At 40.4% G+C, this 27,038-nt stretch overlaps 2 protein-coding genes across 2 annotated transcripts; both read left to right on the plus strand.

Annotated features, from left to right (window-relative positions):
• Positions 1–284: 284 nt before the first annotated feature.
• Positions 285–1,842, plus strand: LOC310784570 (E3 ubiquitin-protein ligase TRIM39-like; the record flags this gene model as incomplete). The annotated part of the gene is made up of 1 exon (XM_083645561.1): positions 285–1,842. One exon carries the CDS (start codon positions 285–287, stop codon positions 1,680–1,682), a length of 1,398 nt encoding a protein of 465 aa, XP_083501687.1. The 3' UTR covers positions 1,683–1,842.
• A 4,030-nt stretch (positions 1,843–5,872) lies between these two features.
• On the plus strand, positions 5,873–26,962 carry LOC310785726 (uncharacterized protein; the record flags this gene model as incomplete). Its single annotated transcript, XM_083646862.1, has 3 exons — positions 5,873–6,032; positions 8,767–9,038; positions 26,957–26,962. The coding sequence occupies 3 exons, from the start codon at positions 5,873–5,875 to the stop codon at positions 26,960–26,962; spliced, it is 438 nt and encodes a 145-aa protein (XP_083502988.1).
• Positions 26,963–27,038: the final 76 nt, after the last annotated feature.

Genomic DNA, 27,038 nt, shown 5'->3' on the forward strand with positions numbered 1-27,038 from the left:
ACAGTTAAAAGCAGAACTCCTGGCCTCGTTCTTCTATTTAGATTCTGCCTATTGTAAAGTAGAGGGTCGTATCCAGTTGGAGGTCAGGCTGCCTTTCCTCCACTGAACCGAGACACAAACCAAGAGACAAATGACAAGATACCCTTCAGAACAAACCCACGACTTCCACTGAGAGAGGACAGCTACAGGAGGGAATACTGCCACTTCTGCTGCTGATTCCACACCTTGAATGAGTTTTAGAGAGTTGTCTGCCCATTGAGTTTTCAGCTTCACTCAGAGAGAAAATGCCTTCCAGATCAGAGAGGGATCACTCCTGTTCTATCTGCTGTGACATCTTCAAAGATCCTGTCCTCCTGTCATGTAGCCACAGCTTCTGCAAAGCCTGTCTGCAGAGATGGTGGACAGCGAAACAAATACACGAGTGTCCACTTTGTAAGCGAAGATCTTCAAGGAGAGAACCACCTCGTAACTTGGTGTTGAAGAACCTGTGTGAGGCTTTCTTAATGGAGAGAGATCAGAGAACTTCAGCAGGATCTGAGCTTATCTGCAGTCTGCACTCTGAGAAACTCAAGCTCTTCTGTCTGGACCATCAGCAGCCAGTGTGTATCGTCTGTCGAGATTCAAAAACACACACTGACCACAGATTCAGACCCATCGGTGAAGCTGCACTCGATCACAAGGAAGAACTTCAGGAATCACTGAAGCTCTTAAAGGAGAAACTGGAGCTCTTTAATGAAGTTAAAGGAAACTGTCATCAAACAGCGGAACACATTAAGGTCCAGGTCCAACATACAGAGAGGCAGATTCAGGAGGAGTTTAAGAAGCTTCACAAGTTTCTACAAGAGGAAGAGGAGGCCAGGATCACTGCACTGAGGAAGGAAGAGGAGCAGAAGACTCAGACAATGAAGGAGAAGATTGAGGGTCTGGGCAGAGAGATAGCAGCTCTTTCTGATACAGTCAGAGCCATAGAGAAGGAGCTGAGAGCTGGAGATGTCTCATTCCTACAGAACTACAAAGCTACAGTGGAAAGAGTCCACCGCCCCCTGCTGGAGGATCCACAGCTGGTCTCAGGAGCTCTGATAGACGGGGCCAAACACCTGGGCAACCTGAGCTTCTCAGTCTGGGACAAGATGAAGGAGATGGTCTCCTACACTCCTGTGATTCTGGATCCAAACACTGCCCATCCGGCATTCAATCTGTCTGAAGATATGGCCAGTGTGAGATGTGGACACAGACAGCAGCTTCCTGAAAACCCAGAGAGGTTTGTGTACCGCTCTGTCCTGGGCTCTGAGGGCTTTAACTCAGGAACTCACAGCTGGGATGTTGAGGTTGGAGACAGTACATACTGGTTAGTGGGTGTGATATCAGAGTCTGTGGAGAGGAAGGGAGACATACGATCTGGATTATGGGGAATATTGTTCTGTAATGGTAAATACGGAGCACGCTCCCCATCAGATCCACTCACTGATCTCCCAGTGAAGAAGAAGCTCCAGAGGGTCAGAGTGAGTCTGGACTGGAACAGAGGAAAGCTGTCATTCTCTGATCCTGATACTAACACACACATACTCACCTTCACACACACCTTCAATGACCGGATGTTTCCATTCATCATCACTGGGGATAGCCACTCTCTGAAGATGTTACCAGGGAAGGTCTCTGTAACAGTGGAACAGCACAGTTAGAGAGATGATGGTGACAACGATGATGCCATGTACACAACCCACCCATTTCTCTAAAATATAATCAACTCTCTGATGTCATATGTGATGTCATCAAGTAGTAACAAGGTTTTTCCAAAACATCCAGGTCTCTAGACGGTCTGCAGGAGTCTGGCAGTGTGTATTGTAAAGTTGTAGATAGTCAGTTTGCCTTAGGATTTTGCAGCAAGTTTCTATAGGGAACAGGGATCTGCATCTGGCAGTCCACTTGGTATTGGAAATTTGTGCATATACTTTGCTTTAGATCAATAGTCTATTGGGATTTATTTTATTGGATTTTGGTCAGAATTATTTTCTCTCATTCTGGATAATAAACAATATAGTGAATATTTCTTCAGAATCTCTTTGTCTATTATTATATATTTTTTATTTTTTCAAACACAAGGAATGTCGTCTACTGTATATTTGTCAATATGTACTGATGTGAAAGATGAAATATTTGCATATTTGGTGTAGTAATAATAATGGTTTATGTTTGTTTACTCATTTCCTCACCTCTTTGAAATCTTCCAGTTTGTAGCAAATTGGATGTTACATCTTCAATCATTTTCTATCTGCTGGGTTTTCACATGATCAGAAGGGGGAATGTATCTTTACCTCCATCTTGTGTTAAGTTGCTGTGATGACATGTTAACCATCTCAGTAAAACACTTCTGTACCGCCTCAACATTTATCATGTCATGCCATTAAACTAAGAATGGAAACATGGGAATGTGTGTTTTATTGTTGCTGACAAAACTTGTAGAAAGACATCTTAGGTGGCATACTTTTAATAAGAAGACAAAAGGCTAATTTCTGTCACTCCAAACACGTAAAATCAAGAAATTACTCAAGTACAAATGTATACGTTTTTTTTTAATGATTTGTACTTTTTAACATAATAATGCTGTACTTAACTGAATAATTAAAATAATAAATACTCTACTTAAGTACTTTTAAATGTAAATGAGTACGTTCAGATTTGAGGGGCCCTCTAACCAGCATTCATCGCCACTATGTTATAATCTGACTCCAACAAAAAAAAAAAAAAAATATATATATATATATATATATATATATATATATATATATATATATATATATATATATATAGAATACATAATACATATGGAATACATAATACATATGGAATACATAATACATATATATATATATATATATATATATATATATATATATATATATATATATATATATATATATATATATATATATGGAATACATATATATATGGAATACATATATATATTCCACATACATATATATATATATATATATATATATATATATATATATATATATATATATATATATATATTAAAAAACATCCAAATGTGCATATTAGTATTTTCAAAATATAAAGAACAATCAAAACTAGAACAATAAACATCAAAATTAATAACAACTTCAACGTTGACACATCATAAATAAGCCTCATTATGAGGCCAGTGCTCATCAACAAATGCTGCTTATGGACCTTAGCTAGTGCAAATGATACCACTGTTCTGTTAGCTAGTGCAAATGATACCACTTCTCACATCAAAAAAGAAGAAAATTGCACTCTACTGGGGAAAAAAAAAAAGCCAGTGTTCATATTAGTGGAATGTAAATAAGTTGGTACAATATAACTAAATAGAACAATACAACATTGTAAATAACTTAACAATATAAACATAGTACAAAATATCAATTATATATTTCTTCTTGGGAAATAAACCCACATTATAAGGCCAGTGTGCTCAACAACACCCTTTAACCCTCATACAGACATTTAGGGACATTTCTGTCCTCTAAGTTAAGGAGCTGAGTGTATGTGTTTAAATGGACATTGCACGGTTAATAAACATTGATTCTAGCTGCTTATGGGCCTTGGCTAGTGCAAATGCTGCCTCCAGATGTCCTGGTGGTGACTGAAGCAAATTTACCAGCCACTTTACCAGCATTTGGCTGGTGGTTGTTAATTTTGTGCCCTGCTTTCATGGCTTAACTGTTAGCTAAGCTAGGCATGTTTAACTAACAAAAACATGACAGCACCTGAAGTTATTCAAGTATCTCCCCAATTAAAGGTATTAGTATACTGCAACTATTTTATTAAAAAAACATTATATGCACTCATACAAAAGTTTTCAATCTAAATCATCCCTTCAGACACATTAGAATTGTGTGGCGGTGTGTTTATGTGCAGGGACGCTGCCCCTTGTGTGTATTTCTATTTTCACATCATCTGTGTTGTGTGGTCGAGCGAGGTTCACAATAAATGGGGAGTGCAAGTGGTGCAAAACTGTTGGAACAGGGATCAAAAGATTTTTTTCAGATAGTTTCACAGCGGTTATGTTATAAAAGCACAAATAATACACACACACACACACACACACACACACACACACACACACACAGAAGGAGCTGCATTTCCTGGTCCTGCAGTCCTCTGAGCGATGTTATTGGCTCGGCTGCTAACTCCGCTCTGAGCTATGTTATTGGCTGGGCGCTATATACCCCCACGTGGGGCTGAACATGTTACCACCCAGAAACGTCCCGAACCGAGCAAAACAATGTGAAAACACGAAAATGGAGACAAGGGGCAGCGTCTCTTCACATAAACACACTACCACACAATTCTACGCGTCAGAAGTGATGATTTAGAGGGAAAACTTTTGTATGAGTGTATATAATGTTTTTTTTTATGAAATAGTTGCATATTATACCTTTAAGGCAGCTAGACTAAATAACAGCATTCTGTTATCTGCTTAATCCACTGTCTTGGGGAGGGGGTTGTGGTCACTGCTGTGGAGTAAATTTTGTCAGCCCCCTGGGGCCACCCGGGGCCCCAGCGGTTGCCTGCCTTGCCTGTTCACAAGCTTCGGTGTGGAGACTGTCTGTGGGGTTAAAGAAAACGTTGAACATACTTCTTGAACAAAAGAGAGATTACAGGAAAAAGTCCAAGAGGCAGGAATGGGATCTGATGGGGATACTGGGAACAGAGGGAAAGGGGGTAGGAACTGTTTACTGTTTACTTTCTTAAGGCATTGGTTCCACACCTTTTTTTGTCTTATGTACCCCTTGAGCTGTTGTTCCATGCCAATAGTACACCCTCACTCATGCGTGTTGATGATTACAAACAAGTAAATCTATACAAAACATATGTTTCACTGAACTGCCGGTGCTTTGGCTTGGCATCTTTTTTCCTGGTCACCAGGCTCCCCTAAACCTGAAACTGGAAGGATAGCAACTGGACGTTTTTGAGCCATTTATCAGTAGCAGAACAGTGTAAGTGGCCGTTCACGCTAGGCTACGCCGAAGCAACGCCAAAGCCACGCTGAAGCCACACAGTTTAATTTTGACATCCTTGTTAACAGGTGAGACCGTTCACACCAGCCCCATGCCACGCCACGCCGAAGCCACGCTGAAACCACCCAGTATAATTAGGAGTATACTACTAGTACATTGATATTAGTAGCCTATACTTAGTGCACAAAGTATACTTGAGTATACAAGTATACTTGCATATAAATTATACTTGGAAATATACTTGATCTTTACTACTTAAGTTTACTTAATAACATAAACTTGAAGTAGGCTATACTTGCTGGGGGGAACTAGTTGCAGCGCGCACATACCATTTTAACAATGGGCTTATGAAATGACTTGGAATATATAGGCTAGCCTATCATTTTTTATCATCTTGGAAGTACATTTTATTCCCCAATCATTCCAAGTAGCCTACCCCCTGCAAGCTGCTTAAGTAGGCTACCCCCAGGGGTACACGTATTCTAGCCTGGGTAAACCCAGCCCCCAGTGACCTGCTCTCAGACCTGTGAGAACTGAGAGAGCAGGTCACGTGGGGGTTGGGTTTACCTAGGCTACACGTATTCCTGGTTGGGAATCACTGTCTTAAGGGACACCAAAGCTGGTGGCTGGGTAGGATTTAAACACTAGAAGGAAATAGGGTAAAATGACATGAATACACTCTTGTACAGTAGGTGGCAGTATGCACAAGTTGTTTGCGCCATTAAATCAAGAGGAGAAGAAGAAAAACGGACCGGAAGTTTTATTTTTTATTTCAACGCGAAACACAGCCAACTTGACACTGCTGCTTAGGCACTAGGCAGACTGTGATTACAGGAGAGACGACTTTGTTCACTCGCTGTGGAAAGATGTCTGCAGGCCAGAAGCTGAGAGCGCTGGTGAAGCAGAGACTAGCTGTGGCTGCTGAAGAGATCTTTGGCCTGTTTGAGACAACAATAGCAGAGTATGAAGAAGAGATGAGTCGCCATCTCAGGCTGCTGGAAGCTGCTGTGAAGATCAACACAGCAGGTCTGGACAAGGTTTTTCTACGGACTCCACTGATCTCAGTACAGTAACTGCTCACCGCTTTGGCATTATTTTACATTATTTTTGCTGCCTTTCACAAACTGGCTGAACAGCAGGGACAGAGTCCCTCCTTTGTTTTCCTTCTTTAGCTAACAGTTAGCTTCCCACAGCTGCGTCAAGTTAGAGTTAGTGACAAAGTCCAGAAGTCTTTGGCCTTCAAAATAAAAGCTCAAATATGTCAGTTAGCCCTGCCTCTGTGGAATAGCACAAGTTTGGTTCTCTGGCCTAGGCCTAGTTTGCATAACACAATGTCCATGTAATAATATCATAATAGCTTTTCATATACCAATCACTACTACTTGCCACATTTCTTTTGTTCTTTTTGAACAAGTGTATATGGCAGAGCTTGTAAATCTTTTCACGTCAAGGACCCCTAAATAGTGTACTTTTTTTATGCCCAGAGGGAAATTCTGACACAAATTAGACCACGGATCACCATTTGATAAGCTTTTGTCCCAGGGCCCCCCATTTAAGATGTTTTACTTTTCGATGTTTATTATGTTTATTATAAGTTGCCTAGCAATATGCATGCTGTGGCATAGCCCGTTTTAATATTAAGTGTTGACTCCACCCGCCTGAGCGAATGGGCTAGCAAAGACAAGCCTACACTGACTTAAGTGAATCATTTTGAGTGGTTTTGTGTCTGCCCTCCCTGGTACCTGTCACCTTTCTCACTCCATCAGTTTGCATCCATGAGAACAACAAAATAAAATAAAAATGCTCATTGGAATCATCATATTAAATATGGGCTGAAACTATAGCCACATGACTTTAGGGCGACTAGCTAATTCTAAGCAAACATTCATTTACTCATTATTCCCCATGTAGTGTTTATCATAGTAAACTAACTGTATGTACATGTAGTGTTGATCATAATAAACTAACTATATGTACATGTAGTGTTTATCATAGTAAACTAACTATATGTACATGTGTTGATCATAGTAAACTAACTATATGTGCATGTGTTGCTCATAGTAAACTAACTATATGTAAGTACATGTAGTGTTTATCATAGTAAACTAACTATATGTACATGTAGTGTTTATCATAGTAAACTAACTATATGTACATGTGTTGATCAGAGTAAACTAACTATATGTAAGTACATGTAGTGTTTATCATAGTAAACTAACTATATGTACATGTAGTGTTTATCATAGTAAACTAACTATATGTACATGTAGTGTTTATAATAAACTAACTATATGTACATTTAGTGTTTATCTAACTATATGTACATGTAGTGTTTATCATAGTAAACTAACTGTATGTACATGTAGTGTTTATCATAGTAAACTAACTGTATGTACATGTAGTGTTTATCATAGTAAACTAACTATATGTACATGTAGTGTTTATCATAATAAACTAACTATATGTACATGTAGTGTTTATCTAACTATATGTACATGTAGTGTTTATCATAATAAACTAACTATATGTACATGTAGTGTTTATCATAGTAAACTAACTACCGTATATGTACATGTAGTGTTTATCATAGTAAACTAACTATATGTACATGTAGTGTTTATCATAGTAAACTAACTATATGTACATGTAGTGTTTATCATAGTAAACAAACTATATGTACATGTAGTGTTTATCATAGTAAACTAACTATGTACATGTAGTGTTTATCATAGTAAACTAACTATATGTACATGTAGTGTTTATCATAGTAAACTAACTATATACATGTAGTGTTTATCATAGTAAACTAACTATATGAACATGTAGTGTTTATCATAATAAACAAACTATACTGTATGTACATGTAGTGTTCATCATCTGGAGTTGAAATGGATCGATGCATTGGTTGTCACTTCTTATCAATGTAAGTTCATTTGCGCGATTTGCGGAGAATAAACTTTATTCTTTATTACTCTTTTTTTCCACACTCTCATGTTTGCGGGGACAAATTGTCCCCTTGTCCCGCCTTCCCCTTCCGGCTCGTTATATAAGGATTTTTCAAAATGTCTATGGAGAAAATGAATGAGGAACTCTCTTCTGGGGCAAGAAAGGTCGCGTGAGTGTTCAGCTCTATAATGAATCAAATTAACAGTTGAGAATTCAAACACTAGTCAAAAATGGCCAACACAACACACTAGTCCACTATTTCTGTAATTAGGGACCGGTTTCGAACAGGGCTAGAGTTAGTTAGACTAAGACAGGAAGTGAAGCGATGCGAAGTAACATTTGTCATACAGGTAAGAAAAGTAAAAAAATCTAAATGTTAACTGGGCTTGTTCTAATATGGACTGAAACTATAACTGTAAACAGTAAAGGGATTATTGTCGTGTGGTGCACGGAACTTGGTTGAGTGCTGCATTTACAGAGCGCTGCCCTTCAAACAGAGATGCTTCCCCATTACAAAACATCTCAATCAATACAGGCAGGCCGGGACTATGGAGCATTCCTCATGGAGAAGTCTCCTCAGGTCTGAGGAAGACATACATTTAACCAAACCGTTTGATAACTACAGTAGTGGCAAAGCAGAAGAAGGTGAATTGTGTCTCGGTTGTCCACCTTGCTATTTGAAAGTACGATTGTAAAGTAGTGAACTGTGAAATGGCAAATGGGTGATCGGTCCCCCTCCTATCTTTTTATTATTGGATGTAAAAGTAGCACCTTCAGTTAACTGGTTCTTTTATTTCATGTCCTTCCTTGTTAGATGTCCCACAGCTGTTGGTCAGTGAAGAAGAGGTTCCCCCTGAGCAGCAGGAGTGGAGCTCCAGTCTGGACCAGGAGGACCCAGAGCCCCCACACATTAAAGAGGAACAGGAGGAACTCTGGACCAGTCAGGAGGGAGAGCAGCTTCAAGGGCCGGAGGAGGCCCACATCATCCAGTTCCCATTCACTCCTGTCCCTGTGAAGAGTGAAGATGGTGAGGAGAAACCTCAGTCCACACACCTGCATCAAAGCCAAACTGAGGAGAACAGAGAGGCAGAGCCTCTAGCCAGCAGCTCAACAGACCAGATGGAAACAGAAGCTGATGGAGAGGACTGTGGAGGAGTAGAACCAGCCAGGAACTTGGATCCAGCTAGTCATTTACAACCAACTAGTGCTGGCAAGACTTCAGACTCTTCTGAATCTGAGACTGAAAACAGTGATGATGATTGGATGGAGGCTGGGGCACCTCAGTCAGGTTTAGACTCACTGAAACAGAATGAAGTCCTGGTACTTCCTATCCTATCCTGTCCGTGGGCGAATCACTTAAGTGGCTCAGTTTGTGGTGAAATATTCATGGATAATTCAGCGTTGGTCAGACACATGAGAGGTCATACAGGTCAGTCATACCATCATACTGTCAAGAGTGGAAAGTTGGGTGAACACATGCGAAGATTACAACAGCAGCAGCCAGAAAAGGCAGCAAGGGGTAAGAGTGGTGCTGCCAAATACAAGTGTAGTTTTAAGAATGAGTGGAGCACAAAGTGGCCGTTCATTACCAAAGGAAGCCTCAGCACACATTACTGGTGCTCTGTATGTCGGGTAGAAAACACATGTAGTCACCAGGGTGTGGGAGATGTTGTGCGCCATATCAAAAGCAATCGCCACCAACAACGGGCAATGCAATCCACTACAATAGACAACTTTTCACTGCCTGCTTGGTCTGCTGGGGGGGTGACTGATCAACAGGCTAAGGTAGCCTATATGCAGTAGAGTTGTGTTTTTACGGACATGTAAGGAATTGTTAATGTCATAATCTTAATTCAAACTGCTAATATGCATATATTCTGTAATGTTTTCTCACCGCTACAGTGCACTAGGTAACTGCTAAGTATGAGGTTGTGTTGACGTTGACGGCTGTTATTAGTTTGATTGATGGTTTAATAATGTGTGTTTGTATTGATTACTGACTGGCTGATCAGCTAATTGTACTCAGGTTATAACAGTAAATGGTTGCCTTTTGTGCCTGTGTTTTTTAACCTACTTTAATTAAACATGGTGTTCACCATCATGTAAACATGATAATTTTCCAAAGCCCTCTGTTTCTGACCGTCTACACCGCAACCCTGGAGTTATTGCTCTATTGGTTTGCATCAATGAATCCTGTAATGAACTGTACATATAACCATACAAAATACAGTTGTTAACCCATAAATTTTAAATGGATAAAAAATACTAATTGTAGAAAATAGCATACCTCTGTATATGTTTGAATGGAATTCTTTTGCATACTTATTATTTTTGATGGGAGGTTTCCATCACTGAGCACTAACACAAACGTGTGTGCGTGCACAATAGTGAAGCCTGGTCTGGATTTGGGGTTTGGTTGGTGTGGCTGCTCTCTGCTGTCTTCCTGGCCCTCTCTGTCTCTTGTTGCTATGATACTGATAGAGTGGACAGACATTGACTTTAAAAGGTGATCATACAAAATATCATCCATAATATTTATTATACAATGGACTGACTTGACTACTTTATTCTGCGCAAGGACCCTAAAAAAATCACCCAGAGTACCGCAGAGATGACGTAGCTTTGTAGGCGGAAGTCCCGGACATGTTGGTGCTTCAGGGGAAAAGTGAATGGGGTTTTAGAATGGGGATTTTGCTTATATTCATAAAATAAGGTCTCTGGTTAAAAGTTTATGGGAGTGGTAATTTGTGTTCAGTAGGATAATCTTCACAAATGTTAATTATGACTTTTGAAGTTTTCTGAAAATACTGTTTAAAAAAAAACACATTTACATTTCAAAAGTCATAAAAGCGATTCACGTTTGTGAAGATTATCCTGCTGAACACAAATTACCACTCCCATAAACTTAACCACAGATCTTATTTTATGCATTTAAGTGAAATCCCCATTCACTTTTCCCCTGAAGCACCAACATGCTACTTCCAGACTCTATTAAATAAACACGTTTCAACCATAACGTTTGATTAGGCTTTGTACCTTGTGTCCATTTTTGTCTGGGGATTGGCTGTAGAATGTTTGGTTGGGATGCCTGGCATCTTTTTACACTGATTAGTGTATTGTGCTTTTGCTACCACTAGATGGTGCAAAGGTCTATGAATGAGGACATGTTCAAGTTAAGCAGAAATGAAGTATTATGGTGCAGAAAACTCAAAAAGCAATGTCCCCGATGAGGATGCAGGGTTGAAAGAGAACTCTTCCAGAACTCCATAGATGTGTGTGAAGGGAAACCTTCACAGGCTTATAGGCCTGTTGGAATGGAGTAGGTGGTGGGATAGACACATGCAAGCATATACGGTACATGATGTATGACTGTGCCTATGACTACCGTCATACTCACCTAGACAGTAGACACACTCATCAATATGTGTTTAAACCCATCAGCTGTTCGATGACTGCGTATAATATAATAATATGCTAAGTGAGATGGAAAGTGTGACTTTAGCTGTGACCAGCAGCTCTATAAGTCACACCGTTGGTCAGTCCACATACAGTTCACCACCCTTTAGCGGAGGCTCAAATTTGGCAATGGCAGCGGCAGTTCTGAGCAGAACACATTAAGGTCCAGGGGCCAGATTCACCAATCTATTCTTAAGTTAGATCTTAAGAAATGACAGTGAAGAAGTGAAGCCTGCCATTGAGTGAAGAACATATAGGAAAGTTCACCCTAAACTTATAGCCTATTTCAGTGTAAAATGTCTTTCCATTTGGGATATCCAAATCCTTCACAACCAGGCAAAGCAGTCTTGTCTATAGTAGCCTATACTGTAGGTATTGGCTCTGCAGCCAGCTAACTTACGATGCTTACCTCGATGATATTCAGACAGGTGAACAGGCTGCTTGTCCACGAAGTCGCCACTGAAAGTCATTGTCCTTCAATCTCTGAAATCGATTCATCCAATCCTGGGCATGGTGCGTTCTCAAAAAAGCCCACCAACTTTCGATGCGCTGATTGTGATTGCTGGAGCCAGTGATGAAACAAGTTCTGGCGTGCTCATCCCTGTCACTCCATCGCAGGAATCTCTGCATCGCTCCCATGGTGACGTTCTCTGTTCCCAAATCTGCACGAATTCTAGCAGCTGTCCCCATCTTCTTTTCAACTTCTGCTATGAAGTAACTGGCGATGACCTTCCGGTTGCTGTTTGTTGAATAGGCATGAAGCCACACACACACACACACACACACACACACACACACACACACACACACACACACACACACACACACACACACACACACACACACACACACACATACCATAAGTCTTGTGTTGAATAGGCATGAAGCCATACCATAAGTCTTGTGTTGAATAGGCATGAAGCCATACCATAATATAAGTATTGTGTTGAATAGGCATACCATAAATATTGTGTTGAATAGGCATGAAGCCATACCATAAGTCTTGTGTTGAATAGGCATGAAGCCATACCATAAGTATTGTGTTGAATAGGCATGAAGCCATACACATACACACACACACACACACACACACACACACACACACACACACACACCATAAGTCTTGAAAAGCCATCAATCGCTCCATTAATGCATATGCCGTATGGTTTTAGCTTATCATACGAGTCCACATGCCACATGAAGTTAGGACCAGGGTTAATGTAGATGCGTCGCCTCAGGCGATTTCTCCATCTTTGTTCCACAACATGGGGGTCCAGGATTTTGAACAGATGCCTCATGGTACTTTGGTTACAACGGTGTAGCTTGTATCCATGCAGCTTTCCGTGCCCTTCCAGCTGATCAATGAGAAATGATGCCACCTCCATGCCAGTGAATAGGGGACAGGTGTACATTAATGAACATAAAAAAAAAAAATGTAAATGCACGACAATTGCAGTCACAGGACTGATTTCCATTGCTTGTCCCCCTGCCCGATGATATAGGCTTAGAGTCCTGAGGGGTAAAACCCATGCATGAAATAAAACGTTATTAAACGGTCTAGATTAGCCATTTTCAGTTTCTCCGATGTGCAGGCTGCTTCACTTCTTCCTATCTCACAGGAAACATGGAGTTGGCACGGTAATGCCATGGATAAGGTGGTCACAAGGTGGAGAGATTCTATCTCCACGCTGGCCTGGGAATGCCTTGGGATCCCCCAGTCAGCGCTGGCTAATGTGGCCAGGAAAGGGAAGTCTGGGGTCTCCTGCTGAAACTGCTAACCCCATGACCCGATCCTGGATAAGCCGTTTAAGATTACAAAATAATTCCATTCAAACATACAGAGGTATGCTATGTTAGAAATGTTTTTATTTATTTTTTAATCAATTTAACATTCATGGGTTAACAACTGTATAGTGATTGATGCTTAGCCTACATGACGGTAAACACATGTTTAATTAAAGTAGGTAAGAAAACACACACAAAAGGCAACCATTTACTGTGAGAACCTGAGTACAATTACACTGTAGCTGATCAACCAGTTCGTAATCAATACAAACACACAATATTAAACCATTAATCAAACTAATAACTAACAGCAGTGAATGTCAACACAACCTTATCATACTTAGCAGTTACCAAGTGCACTGTAGCGGTGAGAAAACATATATTATACATATATACATATAAAAAAATATACATATTAGCAGTTTGAATTAAACTGATGCTCCCTGCACTGTCCATGATCAATTCCATTTAAGAATTATGACATATTAACAATTCCTTACATGACTGTAAAAACACATAACTCTAGAAAGTGGGCCAATCACATGTCGCATTAAATCTAATAACACTTGCGGTGATTGGCTGTGAGCAAAACCATAGTCTTTTTTTGTCTAGTACCACATCCCCCAACAACCTACCCCTCTCCCACATCAACTCCTGCCTGTCTGCCATTAAAGCCTGGATCCAACAAACCCCCTCAGTGTTTAGTAGTTGTGTATTGTAAAGCATCTTTGAGATCTGGAAAAGCGCTATATAAGCCCCATTTATTATTATTATTATTATTAGGTAACACTTTATAATAACTATACACTATTAAGCATTAGTTAAGTATAAGCAAATACTTATATCATTTATAAAGCATTGTTCATACATTACTAAGCATTTGTAACTAATTCATAAACAGTTATTTATAATGTATCTAACAATTTAATCTAATTTATAAATGCTTTGTAATGCATAAATAGTCCTAACTTTAGATTAGGTCACACAAAATATTTTGTGTGAAAACAACTACTAACTACCTTTGCTAACAATTAGTAACTACCTTTATTACATGGGGCATGCCTACAGGGGTGGCCCTGGTCACACCCTGAAATCTGATTGGCCACGCCAGGTGCAACCCCAAAATCCTGAGGGCGCCGGGCCCCTGGCAACCATGGCTGACATCACTGTCTTTCAGAGGCTATGGCATCATATGAAACTATAAGACCTATCATCCACTGGTATCACCTATGTCAGGGATGGGCAACTTGATGATAGAGAGGGCCACAAAAAAAGTCCTCGCTACCAGAGGGCCAGATTTAGTTGAGGGCTGGGGGCCGAATGACACCGGCGCGAAGAATTTGGGGCATTTGAAGCCAGGTTTAGAGGAATAACTAATTTTAAATGAACAGTTGTGATGTCATTATTCAGTCTTAACCACCAATATTTGATCCTTTTCTCACTCACTCCTATGTCACCACCTGCTCTCCCTGCAGGGCTTGAAATTAACTTTTTTGACCACCTGCCAATATGGCTGCTAGATTTTAAAGTTACCAGCCAATTAGAATTCCCACTAGCCAATATGTTTTTCTTGAAATAAAGCAGTATATGAGTGGGTTAATTTAAGCTAAGTATCAGTAGGATTTTCAAAGCCTGTGTTGAGGGTCACACAAGAACAAAAATGCACTCTTTGAAGCTAAATAAATCCAAAATAAAACCAACAAGTTAATTATTAAAATGTTTACTTCAATGTAGAACAGTCATTTCTTACACATGAGATTACTTTTAGCCTTTTAGTCATAAAGATTATTGAAAGATATTCCATATTCCAGACTGAAATGTTATAACAGAAGTGGAGTATTGGCCAGAATGACATGAACATTTGGACACTTATTCAGCGGGTATCTTGCATGTTGTGTTCAGGTGCACTGTAAAAAAAAAAAAAAAAAAAGAGGGGGGGGGGGGGGTTTGCAATTTCAGCGCGGGCCACACAGGGGGCGCTCACAGTAGGCATGCCCCATGTAATTAAGGTAGTAATTGTTAGTTAAGGTAGTTATTAGTAGTTAAGTATTTTGTGTGACCTAATCTAAAGTGAGGACTATCTATGCATTACAAAGCATTTATAAATGAGATTACGGTAAATACAATTGTTAAACACATTATAAATTAGCTTATTAATCAGGAATAAAACATTTATAACTGTGTTTATGAATTACTTACAAATCCTTAGTAATGTATGAACAATACTTCACATTCAAAGGCTATTTAGTGAGAGAGATGGGAACTACTACTTAAGACGACAACGTCATTTTAAGCAACCTTTTTTCCATACTATTCTAAAAGAAATGTGTGTATCAGTTCGGGGGGTGTCGCTTTCGAATGACCTTGATGAAGAAATTAAATTGTGCAAGAACATCAAACATTGGTAAATATGTGGAAATAGACAGTGTTTTTGTCATTTGTAATTTGATGGTGTTTGTATTTGTTTTATCTGTTATTATGCAACACATTTTTTATTGAACTTTCATTCGCTTAAATTTAATCTCATTTACTGTTATATTTACAATGCTAATTTTTCATGTGAATTTCTTATACGCTTTGATTTTATCTGAACTGTAAGCTGCTGGGATTGTTCATATTTTTAAGTTGGATAATGTAAAGAGGGGGCCAAACAAGATAAGCTATGGCTTCTTTCTGCCCCTTCTCGAACTATATCATAATGTAACTGCTACGTTTTCTTTGTCTTTGACTGTTCGAGATAAATAAAGATCAAATCAAATCAAATCAAATCAAATGCTTTATAAATGATTAAGTATGTACTAATACTCAACTAATGCTTACCTATTATTATTGTTATTATTATTATTATTATTATTATTATTATTATTATTATTATTATTATTATTAGATCTGTCATGTGTGTACAAAAATGGAATGCAGGGATTGTTTGACAAGAGAAGTTTGTATACTACTTGGTACTGGGTTATTTTGGTTGATACCTTAAACGTGTTGAGTACTGATACCCAGGCCTACTCGCCACTATCAAACTGCCCCCCCCCCCCACCCCCGCTGTGTGTACAAATGGCCTAGTAGTACATATAGGCTACCTTAGCCTGTTGATCAGTGATGGCCCCAACAGAGGGAGCGGGCAGTGAAAACCTGTCTATTGTAGTGGAGTGCAGTGCCCGTTGTCTGCCCTGGTGGCGATTGCTTTTGATATGGCGCACAACATCTGTCACACCCTGGTGACAACATGTGTTTTCTACCCGACAGACAGAGCACCAGTAATGTGTGCTGAGGCTTCCTTTGGTAATGAACGGCCATTTTGTGGTCCATTCATTCTTAAAACTACACTTGTATGTGGCAGCACCACTCTTACTCCTCACTCCCTTTTCTGGCTGCTGCTGTTGTAATCTTCGCATGTGTTCACCCAACTTTCCACTGTTGACAGTATGATGGTATGACTGACCTGTATGACCTCTCATGTGTCTGACCAACGCTGAATCATCCATGAATATTTCACCACAAACTGAGCCACTGAAGTGATTCGCCCAAGGACAGGATAGGATAGGAAGTACCAGGACTTCATTCTGTTTCAGTGAGTCTAAACCTGACTGAGGTGCCCCAGCCTCCATCCAATCATCATCGCTGTTTTCAGTCTCAGGTTCAGAAGAGTCTGAAGTCTTGCCAGCACTAGTAGGCTGTAAATGACTAGCTGGATCCAAGTTCCTGGCTGGTTCTACTCCTCCACAGTCCTCTCCATCAGCTTCTGTTTTCATCTGTTCAATTGAGTTGCTGGCTAGAGGCTCTGCCTCTCTGTTCTCCTCAGTTTGGCTTTGATGCAGGTGTGAGGACTGAGGGTTCTCTTCACCATCTTCACTCTTCACAGGGACAGGAGTGAATGGGAAGTGGGTGGTATGGGCCTCCTGTGGCCCTTGAAGCTGCTCTCCCTCCTGACTGGTCCAGAGTTCCTCATGTTCTTTAATGTGTGGGGGCTCTGGGTCCTCCTGGTCCAGACTGGAGCTCCACTCCTGCTGCTCAGGGGGAACCTCTTCTTCACTGACCAACAGCTGTGTAACATCTAACAAGGAAGGACATGAAATAAAATAACCGGTTAATTGAAGCTGCTACTATTATTATGGCTAATAATCAAAATCTCAATGGAGAATATGAACAGGAAATACTCTTCTGGAATCAAGTGACATCACGATGTCATGTCACATGACTGTTGAGCTCTAGTCCACTATAAAATACCCACAATACACTGGAATTTCTAGTAAACAGTGAATGTACCATACATTTTCTCCCAAATACCACAATGTAATGCAGCCGTGTTTACCAAAGGAGAAGAAGAGTGAGATAGTGTCTGAAACTTGTTTAATCGTTCCCCATATAGTTCACTTCATGAATGATAAACACTACATGTGGAATAATGAGTGAGTGAACCATTCTGAACACAGCTTCTGTCTGACTTGCCGCGTCTATGGGAAGCTAGCTCTTAGCTTAGAATTAGCTAGTCGCCTTACAGGCCTTAAAGTCATGTGGTAGCGTACTCATGGAGTGAAAAAGGTGACAGATACCAGGGCAGACACAAAAACACTCCAAATCATTCACTCAAGTCCCTTATTTTGGGATGAAAAATGTGACAGTCACACAATCCTGTCTATTCCATTGGTTCTCAAAGTGGAGTCCGGGCCTCTGGGGACCCCCAAGGGTCCTAGAGTGTGTTCCAGGCAGTCGCCCACAAAAAGGGGAATAACGTATCCTCAGTCCTCACTATAATACTAACCTTATGGTTAACATAAGTAACACAATGACAGAATGTATGACTATTTTGGTCATGGGTTTCATACACCTTTCTGCGATAAAACATCTAAATGTAAAACTGTTATCAGATGGGGGACCCTGGGACGAAATCTTATTAGATGGCACCTGAACCCGTGGCCTAAATTGTGTCAGTTTAGGGGTCCTTCACATGAAAAGGTTTGAGAACTTCTGCCTGTAGCAAGGATTGCTCTACAAAAAGCTATTATGATATTATTACATAAGGGCTGTAGTGGTGGCTAAATGCACGTAAACGGCGTTTAGGTACCTTTTTCAATGCTCTGCAGCGTTTAGGCACCTTTTAAGATAGTTTACTCACATTTTTAAATCGTTTATGCACTTATTATTGCACGAGTTTTAAAAAGTTCGAGTAAACTCTGTTGATGCGGAGACCACGGCAAGCACGTCACTAGGGCTGTCCCAAACGATTATTTTCTTATCGATTAATCTAACGATTATTTTTTCGATTAGTCGATTAATCTAATGATTATTTTTTATTTAATTGTTTTATTATATAACAATAAATTTACCCAAAACAAATAAAACCACCAAAAACTTCTCAATTTCAGTATTTTATAAATACATAAAATCTCTCAAATAAAATTAAAGCAAGAGCTTGTCCTCAAATAAAATGAATATAGTGCAATTCAAAATAAAATAGTAGAATAAATAAAATGCAAGTCACTTTCAGGAGGAATACCAAAAACCTTGTGCAATGTCAACTGAGTTTAGCAGCAGCATTGATCATCATGATTCATCACTGTATGTATATGAACCCTTTCCCTAAACTGAGGAGGATCAGTATTTTTACAGGACATGGATTTATATAATCACTGGAGTAATGTGCAGCTAACTCAGCCAAATGTATGTTTGCATCAGTGTGGGGGTAAGGAAATAAATAATACAAACGATTTACAGACTAACAGTCACAGACTGTAACAATGGTCTGTAGACTGTAACGTTAATTTTGATCTCATCTTACATGGCCGTGAACGCAAACAGAAGAATGTAAACAGCCGAATAGCACTGTTAAATGATGCACGCAGTAAATTAACGTGAGCAGCAACATACTAACAATGGTCTGTAACATTAGTTTAATCAATTTTCTACATGTTAGCCGTGAAAGCAAACGGAAATATGTACGTTAACGTTAAACGGCCGAATAACACCGTTAAATGGTGTAATGTTATGTTCGCTGCGGTGCAGAAATTACTTTCAACATGACGGTGATAGGCTGTATTCAGCCCTCAATTATAAACCGCAAACCGGAGTACGTTATAACGTTATAAATATAGTCACAATGTTAACAACTAACCAATGCTGGGGGTCCGTATGGAAAGTGGAAATCGAAATGGTTAAAAGTTAAATCAATTTGGTCATTGAGTGGCATTTTACTGCCATGTAAAGTAACGACAAGTAACAGTTAGCCGCTAACATTAGCCACACTATTTTTTGTTTTGTGACGATTGTGACGCGTCGAGGCATGTAGCGTGCTTCGACGTAATTACGTAGTCAACGTCATCGATTACGTCGACTCGCTGGGACAGCCCTACACATCACCCACCAAAAGAAAAGAAAAAAGATGACACATGGCACTGACCAGGAGCTCCGGGAACCGGGGACACCCCGGCATTCCGAAATGTCGGCCCCCCGAAATACCGGCATTCCGACCAAATTGTCGGAATGGAGATCTGTCTCGCCATTGCGAAAGAACCCTAAGCCTAACCCGGGGGACCGGCTGGAGCTAACCTCTCCCAGCCCCCACGTCTAAACCTAACCTCTCCCACCCCCCATGCCTAAACCTAACCTCCTGCAGACCCTAACCCTAACCTCTACCACCCCCCACCCCCCACACCTAAACCTAACCTCCCCCAGAACCTAACCCTAAACCTAACCTCTCCCACCCCTTTAGGATAAATAACTCAAGATATATGTCGGAATGGCGGACCTAATATCTTTCGCAATGGCGAAACCTTTTTTGGAGATAAAAAGGGCCGCCTCTCCGAAAGCATAGAAGTCAATGATCGGAATGCCGACACTTCGGAATGGCGAGAGGACCCCCCGGGAACCGTAGCCTATTGTGGTGCGCTCCGCGGGAAAGGTACACGGTCCCGGTCACGTTGGTGCCTTTCTCGAGCTGCGCTTGCCTGCCCAGACAGCGCTCCCCTCAAACAACTTGACGGTGCCATTGTGCCAGCGATGCGCAATGCGCATTTGGAGACGCGCATTTGGAGACCAGCTCATGGTGAGCTGAACGTAGGTTGGCTAAAAATGTGTCAGGAGTGGGGAAAATCATATAGGCCTACCGTTTTACAACTGAAGAGTAAAGAGACATGATTGATTTCCCTCTGATCAAGTAAAGTTTGTATTCATTAGGTGTGACTTGAATAGTCCAGGTGCTACTGTATAAAGCCAATACGACCATGTTGAAAACTATCTAGAAACATACTGGTGTTTGTTATGGCGAGATCTGTACCCCTGGCCTGGCTGCCGGCAAATTCACAAAATGTTTTATTATTCGCGAAACGCCAGAGGGCGAACTACGGCATGCAGGTGATTTTCTTCTTCACACAATTAACACAATGTGACAATTTCTGACGCAGAAGAAGCAGAATGGACATTCGTCAGTTTTTCACAAATAACCCGAAAAAACGAAGAATAGAGGTTGGCAAATGGTAAATTGCTTGTTAAATCAGTTAGTCAGATTATGCCTGACATTGTTGTCGAGTAGCAATGATTGAAGCTTGATGTGCTGAGCTCAATCAAGCTAATGTTATTAATTTGCACTGCTCTGGCTAACGTCATTAGGCATTGATTAACTGAATGCTATAATGCTAACTGTTACTTTGAACATCCATTTGCAATGATTCTGGCTGGATATTAACTATTGTAAATGTATCACAATGAATGCACTTTGTGTACAATGTGTAAATACATTTTATATTGATTGTTTAGGCCTAATTATTTGAAAAGTCACAACACATTAGAGATGTGTGTAGTTCTTCATAGATTTAGCCTCTTCATTTTGCTCTCAAATGCACCAGGTTGATGAATTTTACTTTAAAATGTACCGCATTTTCTTCTGGGGGAGAATACCCCCGGACCCCCCGTGAGGGTCCAACCCCCATCCCATAGCAGCTACTTTTCCTATCTGGCTGGCTACTCAGAAATGCGGGGAACCCCCCAATATACCTTATAGGGCTAGCGTAACTGTGTCCTGCAACGGACACCTGGACGCCTGTTTCGTCACGTCCGGGTCAGAGGTCTCTCGACGTGGTTTCCGGTACTTTAGCAGGCATTTCAGATGCTGGATCGCCGCTTTGTGAAAGTGGAACTAATTTATACATCTATATGTGTCAATATGTGGAATTTCATATGAATATGTGCATGGTAACATGTCAAATTACTTTAGGAAAGTGACTTTGATGACAGAAAGCCATAAGACGTGCTTGGGCGACGAGAGTTACTGATCTTTAAAGTTGCTAGCTTGCTAGCTAGCTAACGCTAGCTTTGTCTAAAACACAACAAGGCCAGCTAGGTGGCAATAATGCAGCAAAATGGGACTCAGCGACCACTACAAGCCACTCGCTTTGTTGACTATTACTGGCTTGCTAACCACTGGCTTGCTAACCAGCAGAGCCGCAGAGTGAGCTGTCCGTAACAGGACAAGAGCAGCTTTCAGTTAAGACGCCAGCGGTAGCGTCCGTTCCCCGACTCTGGTAAATCAAAGACACAACTAAAATAAATTATTTCAACGGTATGTTGCTAGAAAGAAGTTCGACTTAACGTTTTCGCCGTTAAACTACACGGAAACATGACATGATCATTGTAGCAGTGTTTGAAGCACAATTTTAACAGGAGTTTTGTAAAAATATTGTCCGTTGCAGGACTCGCTTCCGTTATATGATTCAGATTAAGTTGTTCTACTCTCATACTCTTTTGTCTTGTATATCGGTCATGCCGGTGCTGCGTGAGAAAGCTGCCTCAAAAGTATAGTTTACCCACCTTTTTTTTTAACCACTACAGCACTGATGGACATGGTCTTATGCAAACTGGGCCTAGGCGAGAGAACCAAGTGCTCTATTCGACATAGGCCTACCTGACATATTTGAGCTTTTATTTTGAAGGCCAAACACTTCCGGACTTTGTCACTAACTCTAACTTGGCGCAGCTGTGGGATGCTAACAGCTCCATTCTATGAACGAATATAAAACTTCCGGTTTACTTCCGGTTTGCGGAGCTAGCGAATATAAGACCAACGGTTACCTTCAGAGTAAAAGCGGCGTAATCATGTTTTTAAAATTCATAGAAAAATGGTTAGTTGGCAGATTAAAACAATAAACAAAGCATCTAAACGAAGGTATACAATACACATTATGTTTCTGTTTAACACCAACTGTTTTAATAACATTGAGAACGCTCTTCTCAGTATGTAAATGGATAAAACCTGTTCACTGGAGTGCTAGCCTTTACAAATTGGACACTGTACACCCCTGTGTCGAAAGTGGCAGCACAAACGATATATATATATGTGTGTGTGTGTGTGTGTGTGTGTGTGTGTGTGTGTGTGTGTGTGTGTGTGTGTGTGTGTGTGTGTGCATTGTATTTTATATCATTTTCCAAGCCATACTCGGTGCATATTGCAAGGAGCTGCTGAAGACCAGCGCTACTCGGGCTGAGGACGGCCAAGTCATCTGCGTACATCAGATGGTTCACCAATGTAACGCCAATCATGCACCCAGTCTTACAGGCGTTCAGTCTCTTGGACAGGTCGTCAACATAAAGATTGAACAGAACAGGGGACAAAATCCCTCCCTGCCTGACCCCATTGCTTACCCTAAATGGGCCAGATACACTATCTCCCCATTTCACCTGCATAGTTTGGTTGGCATACCAGTACACTAGAATCCTTACCAGGTATCCAGGCACACCTCTTTCTCTCAACTTTGTAAATAGTTTACAGTGGTTAACCCGATCAAAGGCTTTGGAAGCATCAATAAAACATATAAACACAGATGACTTCAGGCCTTTGTATTTGTTCACAATCTCCTTCAGTGCATAAACACACAGGTCAGTGCCATGTTTGGCTTTAAAACCAAACTGGTTATCTGTGGAGTGGATACACTCATTGATTTTATCCAAGATAATTAATTCAAGGACTTTAGATAGGATGCTAGCAAGAGCTATAGGCCTGTAGTTATCTAGGCTACTTATTTTCCCACTTTTGTCCTTGACAACAGGTACTAATAAGACAGAATTGACACGCTGAAGAAGGCCGTTAGGCTGAAACGTCCGCGTGTGTGCTGTACCTGGTGTCAAGCTGGAATAAACTAAACGAAAGGACATTTTTGTGTGCTGGCTCTCTCTCTCCTACTAATAAGACAGAAAGCATTGAGTCAGGCAACAGGCCATGGACCATAAACCCAGTAAAGCATAAAGAGAGAAGAGGAGCTGTTCTCAGACTGGCATATTTGAGGTGTTCGGCTGAAGAGCCAATGATGACAGACTTCAAAACAGTTTACAGTTTTCTGATATACTACTGATGTTCTAATGATACAAAGCTGGTTGAAAATGGGCGGAGTGTTCCTTTAAATGAAAAAGTGTTAGCTTCCCCCTCTCACCTGCCTCATGACCATGTTTAAGGTCATGATGTGAGAACGGTGGCCTTAGTGCTACTTTGACCTGCATTCACTTGCGGCTTACTCTCCCTAATTAATGCCACTATGTATGTTAATACCATCATTGCTCATCCCAATAGCTTAGCCTAGCCACTATTATAGGTGGCTGGCATCTCTCAAACACTGAGCATGCGACTGACTCCAATCACCCACATTTAACACACTTTAAAACACTTTTAAACACTATTCTCATTTGATCAAGAAATATAACTGACCATATATAACTGATCTTCCCAGAAGAAAGCCTCATTAGGCTGAAACATCTGTATTATACTGCTGTGCGTCATTAAATTAACTCTAAACTAGATTGTGAGTTCTGCCATTCTGTATATAGGCCTATGCAATTTCTGTACAGACTGTTTCTCATATTTTTTTATATAATACCTTTTTGGTTTTGTCTCTGTGTGTGTGTGTGTGTGTGTGTGTGTGTGTGTGTGTGTGTGTGTGTGTGTGTGTGTGTGTGTATGTATGTATGTGTGTGTGTGTGTGTGTGTGTGTGTGTGTGTGTGTGTGTGTGTGTGTGTGTGTGTGTGGGTGTGCGCTTTGGTTTGTTTGTTTGATTGAATAACTACTTGTTTGTACTGTCCAGGTATTTGTATGTGTCTGACACTGTACATGAAGTGCAAGCTATGACTGTCATACATAGTCATGTGTTTAGTCTTATTGAGTGACTGCCTATAGGCTTCCCCTCTGACACTGCCTCATCTATCTATGTATTATGTTCACTTGTTTGTACATAAGACTATTCAATAAAAGATATTTGGAAAAAATAAAGAAACCTGATGATTGATTGATTGCTTTATTGCAGACTCATGGTCCATAGAATCCTTACCAGGTATCCAGGCACACCTCTTTCTCTCAACTTTGTAAATAGTTTACAGTGGTTAACCCGATCAAAGGCTTTGGAAGCATCAATAAAACATATAAACACAGATGACTTCAGGCCTTTGTATTTGTTCACAATCTCCTTCAGTGCATAAACACACAGGTCAGTGCCATGTTTGGCTTTAAAACCAAACTGGTTATCTGTGGAGTGGATACACTCATTGATTTTATCCAAGATAATTAATTCAAGGACTTTAGATAGGATGCTAGCAAGAGCTATAGGCCTGTAGTTATCTAGGCTACTTATTTTCCCACTTTTGTCCTTGACAACAGGTACTAATAAGACAGAATTGACACGCTGAAGAAGACCGTTAGGCTGAAACGTCCGCGTGTGTGCTGTACCTGGTGTCAAGCTGGAATAAACTAAACGAAAGGACATTTTTGTGTGCTGGCTCTCTCTCTCCTACTAATAAGACAGAAAGCATTGAGTCAGGCAACAGGCCATGGACCATAAACCCAGTAAAGCATAAAGAGAGAAGAGGAGCTGTTCTCAGACTGGCATATTTGAGGTGTTCGGCTGAAGAGCCAATGATGACAGACTTCAAAACAGTTTACAGTTTTCTGATATACTACTGATGTTCTAATGATACAAAGCTGGTTGAAAATGGGCGGAGTGTTCCTTTAAATGAAAAAGTGTTAGCTTCCCCCTCTCACCTGCCTCATGACTAGGGCTGTGCGATTTTGCCTAAAACTAAAATTGACGATTTTTTCTCTCAAAACTCGATTTTCGATTTCGATTTCGATTTATTATACTATTATACTTCTCTAAACATTTGTTGCCCTGCAGAGCTCTTTTCCCCCCTTTTTTCCATAATTGACAATTTACGCTTTTACTCTGAAGGTAGAACAACTCAACTTCCTGTTTTAGCTTGCCGCTGCTATGCTTAACTTCCTGGCTGTTGCTTGCTAACTTGACACTGGTGGATTTGCGTGTTCCTCCGTGAGATAATTATATTAGTGTCTAAGCGACCACCCGTGCTCGGAGTTATATCTGTACTAGAATAACACAAAGTCACAACAGGAATGCGTGGAACTGCGATAGCAGTTAGGGGGAAATTCAGACACACAGGGACAGGTGAGTCAGCTGAGGCAGCCATGAATACAGCCAATCTATCAGTACTCGGTGGCCTCACGTGTTGTTTTGTTTTTATGTGAACTGGCAACGTTTCATCGTCCGGTGATAATGTCTGTGTTCGTGTGCGCGCGTGAGTGTGTTGTGGCAATCGTTATCTTGTAGGCTACAGCCTGCAGTGCAACAAGCTGCTTTTTGGTCGGAGGTGTTGAAATAAGTCCATTGTGCTGCTGTTTTTAGTAGCCAGTATCACAGCCTCTAGAGAGACTTTACACAAGTAGCAGCATGCGTACATGAGAGAGAGCCGCCCCGCGTAACGTACTTACCCTAGTTAAAGTGAAAATTAAATTTAAATTAAAAAAAAAAAAAAAATTAAAAAAAAAAAAAAAAAAAAACGATTTTACGATTTTCATTTTTTTAACATCGTCCTAACTAATTAATTCGATTACGATTCAAAATCGATTAATCGCACAGCCCTACTCATGACCATGTTTAAGGTCATGATGTGAGAACGGTGGCCTTAGTGCTACTTTGACCTGCATTCACTTGCGGCTTACTCTCCCTAATTAATGCCACTATGTATGTTAATACCATCATTGCTCATCCCAATAGCTTAGCCTAGCCACTATTATAGGTGGCTGGCATCTCTCAAACACTGAGCATGCGACTGACTCCAATCACCCACATTTAACACACTTTAAAACACTTTTAAACACTATTCTCATTTGATCAAGAAATATAACTGACCATATATAACTGATCTTCCCAGAAGAAAGCCTCATTAGGCTGAAACATCTGTATTATACTGCTGTGCGTCATTAAATTAACTCTAAACTAGATTGTGAGTTCTGCCATTCTGTATATAGGCCTATGCAATTTCTGTACAGACTGTTTCTCATATTTTTTTATATAATACCTTTTTGGTTTTGTCTCTGTGTGTGTGTGTGTGTGTGTGTGTGTGTGTGTGTGTATGTATGTATGTATGTGTGTGTGTGTGTGTGTGTGTGTGTGTCGAGTGCAGCTCTTGACTGGGTTAGTGAGAGCCACAATTATGCTGTTTCCAGACACATCCAGAATAGTTAACACACTTTAAAACACTTTTAAACACTATTCTCATTTGATCTATGGAATATTTCCCTTTAACTAACTGCTTATAAATGGCTTATAGTAGATGAATATTCTTATAAAGTGTAACCTTTATCAGAGGGAGTATAACATTACCCCCTCTTCTACACCTGGCCCCGTGACCAGGTGACAACAGTTGCCTAATTTAGGCTACTATTGTCTCTACATAAGTGATGGAATGTTTTTGTCTTCTCTGCCAGGGATGAAGTGACCTGTAAATGATTCAAATTAGCATTGCCCAGCTCTGATTCGCCCTCACAGGAACAAGGTGTGTCATCCAGT

This window comes from Poromitra crassiceps, assembly GCF_964638095.1.
Source record: "Poromitra crassiceps genome assembly, chromosome: 11".
Lineage (NCBI taxonomy): Eukaryota > Metazoa > Chordata > Actinopteri > Beryciformes > Melamphaidae > Poromitra > Poromitra crassiceps.